The 13,468-nt window shown below is 40.2% G+C and overlaps 1 protein-coding gene across 1 annotated transcript; it reads right to left on the reverse strand.

Moving 5' to 3' along the window:
• Window positions 1-6,034: 6,034 nt before the first annotated feature.
• Window positions 6,035-12,190, reverse strand: slc26a10 (solute carrier family 26 member 10; the record flags this gene model as incomplete). Its single annotated transcript, XM_079273667.1, has 18 exons — window positions 6,035-6,712; window positions 6,813-6,919; window positions 7,023-7,077; window positions 7,186-7,274; window positions 7,439-7,493; window positions 7,602-7,784; window positions 7,944-8,013; window positions 8,149-8,255; window positions 8,907-9,002; window positions 9,097-9,174; window positions 9,668-9,781; window positions 9,875-10,022; window positions 10,113-10,195; window positions 10,291-10,443; window positions 10,539-10,703; window positions 10,849-11,006; window positions 11,147-11,257; window positions 11,926-12,190. The coding sequence occupies 18 exons, from the start codon at window positions 12,188-12,190 to the stop codon at window positions 6,674-6,676; spliced, it is 2,076 nt and encodes a 691-aa protein (XP_079129793.1). The 3' UTR covers window positions 6,035-6,673.
• Window positions 12,191-13,468: the final 1,278 nt, after the last annotated feature.

Raw genomic sequence — 13,468 nt, forward strand, 5'->3', positions numbered from 1 at the left:
AACGGTCTTACAACAAACCTATATCTGTAGTCAAGCGATCTGTGTACGATCTCAAAATGTTTTTATTCTGAGTTAAATCATCACCGTATAACACAATCCTGTCTTCTACGTAAAAGCGTGCAAATAGTGATATGCCAGAAAATGAAAAAGGGAGTTTACATGAACCACATTCTTAAAACGAAAACACGAACGTCAAAAACAATTGTTTTACCCAAATAATAAAAAAAAAATGACTACTTGACCATTCATCTGTGTCTGTTAAATCATATGACCTTAGTATAATTTTACCATTACTTTTACAATTGGAATTTTAACTTTCTTACCCATTTGTAGAAATTAATTCTTTTTCGTTGGATTCACGTGCCGTCAATCAGAAACTCCCTCGGGTCCGCCGGCTCTCTCTCTCTCGGCTAATGAGGTATAAGACAGGAAACTTCAGTTTGTGGATTCCTGGAGAGGCCTTCTCCTCCGGTCAGTCCCTCTGGAGCTCTGATAGACAGTCAGCGAATCCTGCCGACAACGCCAAATTGTTGTGGAATATTTCTCTGAATAGTCGGGAGAAGAGTGTTAAAGTGTTAACAAATCAATGTCAAATGAAACAGAGTCTGGATGAACGATCAAAGTTGTAATAGTCAATTTATTTGCTTGCAAGCAAAGAGAACACTGTCCCACAGATACATCACGTCATCTGCAAGAGGTGCTCTGAATAACACAGTCAGATGCATGTCTTGCAAGCAAAGAGAGCACAGTCTCACAGATACATCACCGTCATCTGTAAGAGGTGCTCTGACAACATAGTCAGATACATGGACATTTATACTGCTTCCTTTGATTGGGTCACTGTGACCTAATCAAAGAGTTCAGATACAAGAAATACAGAGTCTGAATAAGCCTGTTTTACCATCACATATACATACAGAGGGTCATGCTCTTCAGCTGATGCTAATCAGGAAGTACCGTAATCTAGACCTCTGTGTGTCGCCGTCTTTGAAGACAGAAACAATGCACAGGAGAACAGATAACAAGATAACAAAACACCTGGATGCAAAACTGATAGAATCATCTACTCAAATAGGTTTTGTGCCTGCACTTTTAAAGACTTACATTCTTCAATCCTAAAGCATAAGACGATGACATATTTTCCCATAACAAATGTCAGATTTTATTTTTATATACAAATGATGTGAAAATTAAATAATGCTATTTGTTTAGCTATATGTGTCATGTGATGGGTTGGGTTTGGTAGCAAAACATTCATTTCAGTATTTAATTTCCCGAATGAAGTGTGTGATGATGTATAGCCTACTGTCAAAAAGAGTTGAGATCCCAGGACCAGCCTTAAATGAGGAATATATGGTGGGCCTGTAAATTAGGTTAAAGGGACACAAAGCGTAAAATTAAGAGTTAAAAGATGAAATCTAATAATTATTTTAAAGCAAGCATGTATTACATAACAAATGTAAAGTGATTTTAACAAATGTCAACCTGATGATAATAATAGGTGTATCTGAGAAAGAGTGCAGTTTGTGCGAGTGTTTAAATTGAGGAAGTAAGCAGGGTGAGGGCAATGTGAAATCCTGAAGGGATGTGGAAATAACGGCAGTTGAGAAGAAAAGAAAGATGAAGGAAAAAAGCATAATAATGAGGAAGGATGAAATCAATGATTATTTTATAAGCAAGCGTGTGCAAAATAAAGCGATTAACAACTGTAACTGATTATAACAACTGTAACCGTGATGATGATAACCAATCTGAGTTAGAAATGTGTGTGTGTGTGTGAGAAAAGGGGAAGTGAAGAATGCAGACGTAAGGCAAAGTGATTTCCACACATCCACAGCATAAGCACAAATTGAGGAAGTAAGCAGGGTGAGGGCAATGTGAAATCCTGAAGGGATGTGGAAATAACGGCAGTTGAGTAGAAAAGAAAGAAGAAGGAAAAAAGCATAATAATGAGGAAGGATGAACTCAATGATTATTTTATAAGCAAGCGTGTGCAAAATAAAGCGATTAACAACTGTAACTGATTATAACAACTGTAACCGTGATGATGATAACCAATCTGAGTTAGAAATGTGTGGGTGTGTGAGAAAAGGGGAAGTGAAGAATGCAGACGTAAGGCAAAGTGATTTCCACACATCCACAGCATAAGCACACACACACATAATGATGAAGAATGAATCATGTTCCGAGTGAGGAGAGGGGGGGGGTCAAGATAACCCAAAGGTATTATAAAAGAAGTGACCCGCTAACGGATGGGAGGATAATGTCATAAGAGCCATTCGAGTGCTCCACCTGATGAATGAAGAAAAGAAAGAAGGAAAGAAGAAAGACGACAGAAGCAAGACCGAAAACCAACCGAGAAGGACGATCCAACCGAGAAGGACGAATCCAACCGAGAAGGACGATCCAACCGAGAAGGAAGAATCCAACCAAGAAGGACGAATCCAAGTGAGAAGGAAGAATCCAACCAAGAAGGACGAATCCAAGTGAGAAGGACGATCCAACCGAGAAGGAAGAATCCAACCGAGAAGGACGATCCAACCGAGAAGGAAGAATCCAACCAAGAAGGACGAATCCAAGTGAGAAGGACGATCCAACCGAGAAGGAAGAATCCAACTGAGAAGGAAGATCCAAGTGAGAAGGAAGAAAGACGAGAAAAGACGAAAGAAGAAGACGGCCCTTCTATGAGCAAAGATTGAAAGACGAAGAACCACCTATCCTCCCTGCTCAACTTTAACAAGATCAAAGATCGCTGAACAGACGTCGTTTGCCGAGCAGGCAGGAGTGAGGAGGGTCTGGCCAGACCCTCACCCCTGACAATTCCAAAAAATAACTTTCCACCGCACCCAAAGCCAGCTCCAACCGAGCGGACTCGGCATCTAAACATGAGTATAATCAAAGAATTAAAAGTAAGAAATGATGTGTAGTATTATTATTTTATGTGAGCTGAAGCTTTGCCCCTGCTAAATATATTTTGCAATAAATATCTAACCTGCATTTAAAGTAAATTTCTCAAGTGCATTCATTTTGCTTACATAGTAAATGTTCCTCATGATAGTAAAAAGTTAAATCTATGTATGTCTAACAACTGAGTTCTGAATGGTTATCCTGATGACCTATCCACTTAACAATCCCTTACGGCTTCATAAGTAATCCAAGCTGTTAAAACCAAACCTGGCAATTTACCAAGAGCACGGATCCAAAAGAGGAAGCTACCATAACTGACCCGACCTAGGGTAGCCCCTCGGCCGAGTGCGTGTTTACTGTAAATAAAATATACATTCATTCAATGTTAAACACAGCTTATACGCGGATATGTGAGTTCTAGTACAAGAAGGTCAAAAACGCCAGGTGGGGCACTCTCGCACTCGCCTGAACAAAGTGGAAATTACTAGAACTCTGAAGGATAGCTTTTGCCCCAGTTAAATGTCACATAGTCTTACAGAGAACCAGTCTCAACTGCCTGCTCCATCTTAGAGATAGAAAGAGGCGCCCTTGCATATCTAGCGCCTAGCTTATCTAGTTGGCCGAACATAACAATATGCTGCTGAATCAACATCTCACACACACTGACGTTCCAGAGAAGGCGGATCCCGGACGTGAGCCAGTGTGGGCGGAGATGCTCAGTGCTCCATCAGGCCATTTGAATGCTAGAAACAAATCCGCCTCTATTTTGCTTAGACCAATAGGCTCCAAAAGGAGGACCTAATATATGAACGCATGCGCACTCTGTCTAAGCGCCTTTGAGCTTTTCATTCACTCCTACAGAGTGAACTTTTAGGTCCGTGCACGTTTAACTGCTGGACATAATACTTCTGTCACAAATAAACCTTATTGCTTGAATTGAGCTAAACGCCTCGACCTAAGTCTGTTCACCTGAGTTTCCTCCTCAACATGAGATTTATTCTCAACATTACCGAACACCAGCTTGCCAATCTTTTAATAGAGAGCTGAGTCAATAAGTAGCCCCGTATCTAACACTACCGTTGTACTATTTTATGGCCATTTAAAGGTACTCATACTGGCAATAGGCAAGGCAAGGCAAGCTTATTTGTATAGCATATTTCAACAACAAGATAATTCAAAGTGCTTCACATAAAACCATTAAAAGCATCAAAAAGCAATAGACTTTTCATTTCTGTTCTTTAGCTCAAGTAGTATTTTGAAAGAGGAACTTTTACTTATAATTGAGTATTTTTACATTGTGGTTTTGGTACTTTTACTTAAGTAATGAATAAGTACTTATTCCAACACAGAGTTACAGGTAATTGTTGTGGCAATTTATCATGTTGTTCTTTAGGTATAGCTTGTATCACTTAAACCTGAACATATGCAGACCAGGCCATCCAAACTCACCAAACCCGATGAATAAATGTTGTCATATCGAAGGTATTTTATGTCTGGCTTGCTGTAGCGTCATCGTGATCTCACCACATAACCCTCTTCCATGGATGCCAAGGTCCCAGCCTTGATACATTGATACCAAGGCTGGGACCTTTGCCTGGATGACTGGACCCTTGAATGGATAGAGCTCTTTCCCACTGAATGAACCATACGTAGGGAAAGAGCATTATCCATCCAACTCAATTATTCTAAGTGTCTGTTCAATAAATACTTAGACATTTGAGAGTTTTTTCATCGTGGTTATATCTCACAGGGAGGTGAAAAAGATTAATTTCCACCACAGTAATAAGATGTATTTCTGATTGTTTGATGTGTGCTCGTATTTGTTTCCAACACGGATAAATAAAGAAGTTAATGAACTTCTTGTTTAAGGTATTATCACTATGGTGACAGCTGACTGTCATTCCAATGTTTCACCACAAGATGGAAACAAAAGATCAGAGAATAATGCCACACAAGTTGAATGACTTTCTACCTTGTAAACCCTAACATGATTATCATTTAAGTAGTATAATACTACTACTAGTTTTTTTTCACTGGGCTATGCGTGGGTCAATTAACATAACTGTTAGAACATGTACACGATACCTGTAAGCACTTCTTCATTAATCAAAGCTTTGTCATTCAATCACTGATCTTCCCGGAGGAGTTTGCCGGGTTTTATGTTTGTGTACAGTTAGTAGGTCTGCCGGTAGAATCTGGCTGAGTAAACATTTGGCCAGAGCCTTGTGTACCATGTTCTAATTGAAGTGGACTACTTCCTGCCAATTAGTGAAACTCCTTGAGCTTTAAAGGGAAAACCCAAAGGGTACTGTGTCTAGAGGCCTCTTTGAAATATGCACTGGAAAAAATTAATAACTTGGCTATCCAACATCAAGCAAGGAAATAATTTGTTTTCTTTCCCTTTTTCATCCTGGTTTTGAACTCACGCTGCATATAGCTTTATCAGGTCAAAGTAACAGGATTATCGTCAGTAGCAGTGGGGGAAAACCTTTAACTGTTGGACAGCAGAGGACAACATGGCTGTGAGCTAAGACATCACTTCCAATCAATGTAATGGCATTTACAGCTACTGGTAACACATATATTGTCCATCTTTCAGAAGGTTTTCTCAGACTTGGTTTATAATGTGAACATCTTTCTTTCTGTAGAAAGTGGTAGACAGGCTGGATCAAAAAGTTGCATGTAATGTGATTTTAAGTTTAAAAGAAAATATGCATGAATTGACGTCACTGTAGCTTGCCTGATGCATGTTAAATAAACCAGAATTCGCCAGAACTAATGACCTGCGGTCCTACTTTCCCCCTGTTAAAAAGGAAAACCTTTGTCTTTGCGCATTTGAATAATGCATTTTTCATTTTTCATTACATCTCAGTGCAGACACGCCGGTCTACGGTACCTCACCAAATACAAAGACTGCTCTTCTTCTCCCTTCAAAATATGACAGAGTGGCGTGCTTCACATTCCACACTGTGTTTTCCCCTAAAATGTATTCACACCTAATAACCATGGTAAACCAAGTATTGATGTAGAAACCTAACTCAATTTAATGGAGTCACCAAGAAGTTGTTCTTTGATATATATTTATAGTCAAAACAGCCACTGGATGGCACAGTTGCTGACAAATACAAAAGTAATTTCATAAAATATTTTGTGCAGTCAGAGAGAACATTTTAAGGTTGTATGAGTTGGAATTTAGTTCACATAGTTGCATATTCAAGCACATATTTTCAAAACATATAAATACATAAAGTATTTAACTAACTATTCAGTGCACTTTATATTCAATCCGTATTGCAAACAACACACAGCAACTAAATAAATACCATTATGCTAATATTACAGAATACACAACAATAAAAGAAAGAGCATCTGTCATATAGAGTTTTATAGTCATAGGACAAAATTACTGATTTGCTTTTTTACACTAAATATACGAGGAGAATGTCTGGTTTTTTTATGCCTGATCTTATTTAAAACCCTCTGAATTTGTGACTGTGTACTAAAATCTGATTAAAGTACCAGAAGAGAGTCCACTATTTGTGTGAAAAGTGGTAACACTGTATGTGATAATTATTGTAATTCATGATGTGCTACAACAGGCTGCTGTTTCTTTGAAACACTGGTATATAATGGAGCACTGCTATACAGCAGAGAAACATAGTCTCTGCTTATAGAACACAATGTATAAGACCCATTTGCCCTCTTCTGTCTTCTTAGTCCAAGACACTTGGTTGATGGGCGCATGACTCGTCGCTGTCCTCCTGGCTCATACCCAGACAGTCGTGGTGTTCTCTGTAGGCTTTTCCTACATCAGACGACAGAAGTTGCTTTTGCTTAGGACAATCTAAGTAATTAGAAATGAAAGTCTTTTGAATATTTGTGAAAATGTCTGCTCTCTAGCTTACCTTCTGCTGTTGAATGTACATCACCGCATCATGAACAGTAACAAAAATATGCTGAGGGTTCATGTAGGTCATTAGGCCACTTGATGTTAGGATCTTTAAGACGCTCTCTAAGGGGATAGAAATCATTGATAAGCATTCACTGCATGCAAGAGACTGAACTATAAACATAGAATACTATTAGGAAAGCAATCACTTAGATACAGGCCTTACCATTGCAGTTTGACAAATACACATGAACTCCAACTTTGTGGCATTCAGTACACATCTGCAAAAAGCCAAAAGCAATCAATCATGTTGAGACAAGGCACAAGGAAATGGAGATAACCCCATGCAGGGAAGTTTGAAGCATATTCTCTTGCTTTAGCAGACTAACCTGTGTAAAGAGTCTTGCTCCAGCAACATCAACAAATGTCACACTGCTACAATCGATTAGCACTGCCTGAACATCACTCTTAGATTTTTCTACGGAAAAGGGTAATGAAAGGAAAGCTTGAAATTATATGCAGCACATGTCTACCAAAAATGTAAATAGAGCATTCTACAAAAAAATGTAATTTGTAATGGCCAAAGAACTATTGTAGATATCCGTATTTAAAATATATAGTTGCCCCACGCTCATTATTTACCAGATTTAAAGAACTCATTTTCTGATGAAAATGATGTGTTTGCAATTCCTCCTTCCTAAACAACAATGGAGGGAGAAAAAACAATCAGACACTGAAATCAAATTTTACAGTGTGAACTTCATATTTCTTTATAATGCAGCTCATTTAGTAATTCTAGTTGTACCACAGTGCTGACAGTAGCCTCTCTCTCCATTTTCTCCAGGGCCTTTCTGGCTTTCTCCCAGCTGCGGATCTTCTCTGGCGTCAGGCCCAGCAGCCTGCTCATTTCCTCCCTGAAGAAGCTACGGTTGCCGTAGTAAATAGGCCCGTTGTAAGTCAGGATCTTCACTCCAGGTATCTCATAGCACTGAAAGGAAAACAGGATCGTCTCAACTTTATTCTTGGATGGGCTGCATCGTCTCTGAGATTATGATTTTCACTTGTTGGAATCAGAAACTACTATTTGAAGTACAAAAAATGTAAGTTTAATAATAATAAATGGTTAACGGTAAGCGCGTCCTCTCACCTTGCTGTGGTTCTCCAGAGGTCTGTAAATTTCTGTGTTGCTGGCCCGACCAAGCACTGAACAACCAGCCCTGTTGGAGCCAACAGTCATCAACTTTAGTTGCCCGCATTATAACTTGTGATCTAGCTTGACAAGTATATAAAGAGATCCTCTACTTCTCGGCGAGGAATGTTATATATTTGTGCACAGGAAATGGAAAATGTACCTTTGTGTGCGGCAGATGACGGTCATCATTGAGAAAACCACTCCGATAGCTAGGCCAACATCCACGTTGAGGACCACTACAGAGAGCCAGGTTACCACCCAAACCATCTACACCAGTCAAAAATAACATTTAGTCATGTCAGGATATAACAATTAACAACGGAGGCACGTCAGTGAAAATAATATTCCAGCCAAGCAATCAATGTGTGCAACTTGTGGTCTACTAGCTCATGATAGCATGGCCTAGTTGACAACTGATTCTCTTAGGTTGGAAGAGTGTTTCAAATAACCTTGCACCTGTGACGTAGCCATTGACATTTTAAACCGCATGAGTCGTTAATTGATCAGCAGGCAGTTAAACTGCAGCTGATTCAGACTGTAAAAACCTGTGTGACCTCACTCAGCTATAATTACCAGTAAACACTTGTGTTACAAACAATCACAAGAATGAAGTCCAGTTTGCAAGTGGTTGGCTCCCATTTAAATTCCAAATTAAAAAGGTAATATGTTGCTAAAGGCACAACATATTTAAGTCCAGATGAGGTGAATTAAGGAATTCTTTAATGCTTTATAAAAGGACCACAGCCTGAGCAGATACTGATGAAAACAATTAGCTTTAATTTATGAGTCAGTTGTTGACCTAATGGTAAATATAGGGCGCTGGTTAATCATCTTCCTTTCAGTCTGTTGTGCTTTATTGTCACGCATGGAGACCATTTCCAGGAATACTTGTATTGTTGTATTCATCTATTGCCTTACAAAGTCAATCTTGCTGATTCTCCACAGATCAGGTAAGTCCTGGAACTGGAGGAACATTTGCCTGAGGCTGGTGACGTTGATGCATGCCAACACTGCCTGGGGGGGAGAGAGATAAAGGATGAGAGGAGTAAACTTTCCCTCTCTTTTTCTCTCATTTCTGTACAGACAGATAGACACATATTGAACACACCTTTGGAAGGAAGTAGAACAGCGGTCCAATCAGAAGCAGGACAATCAGAACAACCAGACTTGTGAACAAGCCGGAGAGCTGCAGGAACACACACACAACACACACAACACACACACATCCCTTACTGGAAATCCCGGTAGCGTTGCTCCTTGTTTGGAGTATTTTCTGCATCCCACAATATGGAAGCTCAACATGCAAGAAACCCCTTAAACAGTTGAATGTAAATTCACTCTCCTCATTTAAACTGCATTCAAGTGGATTAGAACTCATAAAACCCCAATCTGTACATCTTTGGCAGCATCAATTGAAGGTACATTCAAATATATAAAAGAACAGAGTTTATATGTTTCTGTTGATCATGATTAAATATTCAGGCCATTTTTGCATCAGTAAACACAGTAACATGAAAAGGACCTTTCAAACTATTTAAGAGTGAAGTGTTTTCATTGTTTTTCCTTGGTGTGACCCCTCTGTTGATATTTGAATTGTGGATTGCACCTTTATCAATACAAAAAGCCTTGTGACTTATGAATGTGACCCATTGAAACTTACTGGATATCATGTACACTACCTGTGTGTATCCTCCAGCACTCTCAAGTATATTAGTGGTAGCAAGAGTGGCTGAGCTGGGGAAGCATGTGAAAAAAGAAGACACCGTGTTGGAGATACCGTGAGCCAGGAGCTCCTGAAATAAAGCACAGGTTCCATACAAAAAAAGTTAACAGACTGCTGAAAGTCTAACATGTCAACAAGCAGCTGGGAAATGTTCACACTGTACCTGGTTGGGATTGATGGAATATCCATGTTTATCGGCATAGATCATTGCCAGAGAGACCGACACAGCATAACCGACAAATGTTATTGCTATGGTGTCGCCAGCAATGTCAGGGAAGGTGCTCAAGGTAGGCATCTGTGGCTTTGGGAATCTGAGGACAGGATCATTAAAAGTCAAACTCCTAAAAGCTACTGAGCTCAGTGTTACGTTTTTTTTTTTTTTTCAAATCCAAAAAGATTACCCAGCTGGGATGTGACCAACTATCTCAATGTTGTAAGTAGAGTCCAGCGAGGAGGCATATGCCACACCTGTAGCAATAATCACCTGAAGAATGAAGTATAAAACCATGACTTATAACCTGTTGATTGTATTGTAAATTGCAAATGTACCCTGCACCTTCATAAATACATTTGACTAACCGTGAGGATCTCCACAGGGATAGGCGTACGGAGGCGCTGTCTGTAACGCATGTTGATTTCCTTAATTGGCACTAGAACAGCCAAACACACCAAGGAGATCAGCAGCTCAGCCATGTTGGTGTGAGGCAGGTTCTTCATCACTGACGCTAAAGTCTGAACACAACAGAAGGTGACCATTGAGCAGAAAGCACAAAACCCCCAAATAACAACATGGTGGATTAGACCATCGAGATTTCGTCGCTGCCTACCTTGAAAAGGGAGAAAGTCCCAGTGTGGCGAGGGAGCCGCAGCCCCAGCATGCTTTGCAGCTGTGAGACAGTGACATGGAAGGCAGCAGCACTGGTGAAAGCCTTGACAATTGGCTCTGACAGATAGGTGGAGAGGAAGCCCAGCTGAAGACCAAACATACAGAGCTGGGGCACAAGAGATTGACACATAATTATGAGCTGCGTTGGGGAATCAAGTCTGCTAGCGTTCATAGAAAGACAGGTCTTCCGTCACAGTTCCATTGTGTTTTCATGTTGTGTTAAATCCACACAGGTTGTGCATCCGTCTTACCATGATAATTCCTGAGAGGAGCGCTACAGCTGACGCAACTCCAATCCTCTGGGCCTCAAAGTCGGCCGCTTCAGGCGAACTTGAGTTCATCTCCAGAGGAGTGGGAACCAGCTGCTCCACCACAGAACCAGTCATCAGACTCACCACAGCGAAGGTTCCTGAGAACAGACATACAGTAGCGTCTCAGTAACCGTGGAAAGCATCGAGTTCTGGGTGCAAGCTTTAGATAATGTAACCCTGTTGATTAATGAAGCTCATCTAGAATATACAGTAGATGATATGTGGACAGAAGTCTTACCTGTGGACACATGGCGACCGGTGCCAAAAAACATATAGAGAACCACGGGGAAGAAAGAGGTGTAAAGGCCAAAGATTGGTGCTACAGATGTGAGTAACGCGAAGGCCATGCCTGGAAGGAAATTCAAAAACACGGATTAGCAGAAAACACATTTTTCTAATTGATGTTCAGAATGTAAAATCTGTACTTACATAGGTTCATATGGCTGAAGTATGTAAAGTTAGCTGAGTACAAAAAAAATAAAAGAAGTGACTGACCCTACAACAAATAAAGAGTGTATGTAGTTTCTACCCTGGTTTATGCTCTTAGATGCTTGTTTAAGAAAGGAGATGCACTTCTGGTGACGAGTAGTTATCTTGAAAACCGATGTTAAACACTTATTGTAAGTCACTTTGGATGAAAACATCTGCTAAATGACTCTACTGTAATGTAATGTAATCTGTGACCTTGTCAATTTTGACAGTTTAGCCTGATGGTTGTTGTTGATGTATTATAACCGAGCAATATTTGATCAAATTCTTTGGATAAATATCAATATGAATATAATCATAATAATAATAACTGCGCATTGTTGATTTTCTGATTTTTATTATCATGGTTACTATCATCATCATCATTTGTGTATGATATTATTGTTGGGGTATAATCATTATTATAAAAGCCTGGCTCAGTTGATTCGAAATGAAATTATTTACTTGTTAAAATAATATAGAATACTGAAGTAATGTAAGACAAAACAAGCCTCATTTGCCCGTTGATCATGATAATACACAACTCACCTTGCGGAATGTGAAGAATACCAACTGTCAGTCCCCCTATAGTATCTCCTAACATCCATTTCTTGAGTCTGTATCTTGGCAGCCAGTCAAAAATGGGCACTCGCTCCCTCAACAGGTGAAGGCAGGCTCGCCTTGAACACCTGCACTTCCCGGCGAGCTTTTCCCGGAGCCGCAAACTTCCACTCGTGTTATCATCGGAGCCGTAGGCCTGTTTAAAGCGGTCCTCCGTGTAAATATTCCTGTACACGGCCACAGAAGCGCTCATATTGTCTCTGATAAGATGAGCGATGATAGTTCACCCTGCTGCAGAGTCAGTGAAGGTCTGTGGCATTACATTTATAGCAGACTCCGCGCTGACCTCAAGAGCCATGGCATTTTCCTGTGAGACTCTTCTTAGCCAATGACATGGCTCAAAGCTTTTTTGTTGGTGTTGAACAACTTTTTTTCCACATCTTTGTCATGCCTCAGATATCATGAAGGTGTGCTGGTCTAGTTTTTTTTCCTGCAAAAATCCTCTGGGTCCTACTGCTGGAAGCTTTTGCTTCACTCACAACCCCTCACTTTAAACACACACACACACACACACTATTCTTTGCACTATACACAATATATCCTGTCCTCCAGAGAGCTACACGGGAGGTACAAACTCAGAGGAGGCACAATCAAGTCATACAATGTATGCCACTGTGAAACGCCCAACGAGATCAAAGTCTTATTGTTGGTGGAGCTGAAGTGTAACCTCAAACCTTATCTGTTAGCGAGGAGTTCATTTCCGAGAGGGATGGATGTCTGTAATGGGTGGGCGTTTAAACCGTGTAGCCACAAGGAAAAGGGGTCTGGCACCCATGAGACCCCTGTGAAACTCAATCACACATGGCAGGCAGCTTCATGGATCAAACCACACATTGACTCTGATCAGAGATTGTGTGTGATGAGTGAGAAGTTGTTCTTTGTCAGACAGGAGTGAATACAAGGGAGCTTTGGATAAATACAAGATAAAAACAGGATATGTGTGTCTACAGGCAATAACAAATTGATTGCAAAATATAACTTCTAACTATCATATGACAAAAATATAACTTCCACAAGAGAAGTTCAGTCTGACTGGTGGATATGAAACAAAAGGAAATTCCTCTCTGGTGCAAGCTCAGTGTTGGGTGCTGTGACTGAACCTCTGCCATCTCATGGGGCTACGTGAGGAAGTGCAGGCAGTGCCACCGTTTTGGGGTTTTTATTTTTGCAAAGGACAACACCCAAGGATTTGAGATTGAATGGGCCCTGGCCTTGGCTAGAAGAAGGGCGGAAAGTTTGAAGCCGTTCAAAAGATGACAACGCATTGAGCATTGTATTTGTGGTGCTGTTTTTACCTTGTTAATTATCCAGCGTGGTAACATGAACACAAGCATGCAGTGTAGATTGTCAACTTGACAAGTACCAAACAATTACGATCAATGTTTCACAAATCAGAGTAGGTATTCACCATAATGAAGAAATTACAATACAGAACTACAAAAGCTGCGATGCTTGATAAAAGGTCAAATAT

Source organism: Melanostigma gelatinosum, assembly GCF_949748355.1.
Source record: "Melanostigma gelatinosum genome assembly, chromosome: 8".
NCBI lineage: Eukaryota > Metazoa > Chordata > Actinopteri > Perciformes > Zoarcidae > Melanostigma > Melanostigma gelatinosum.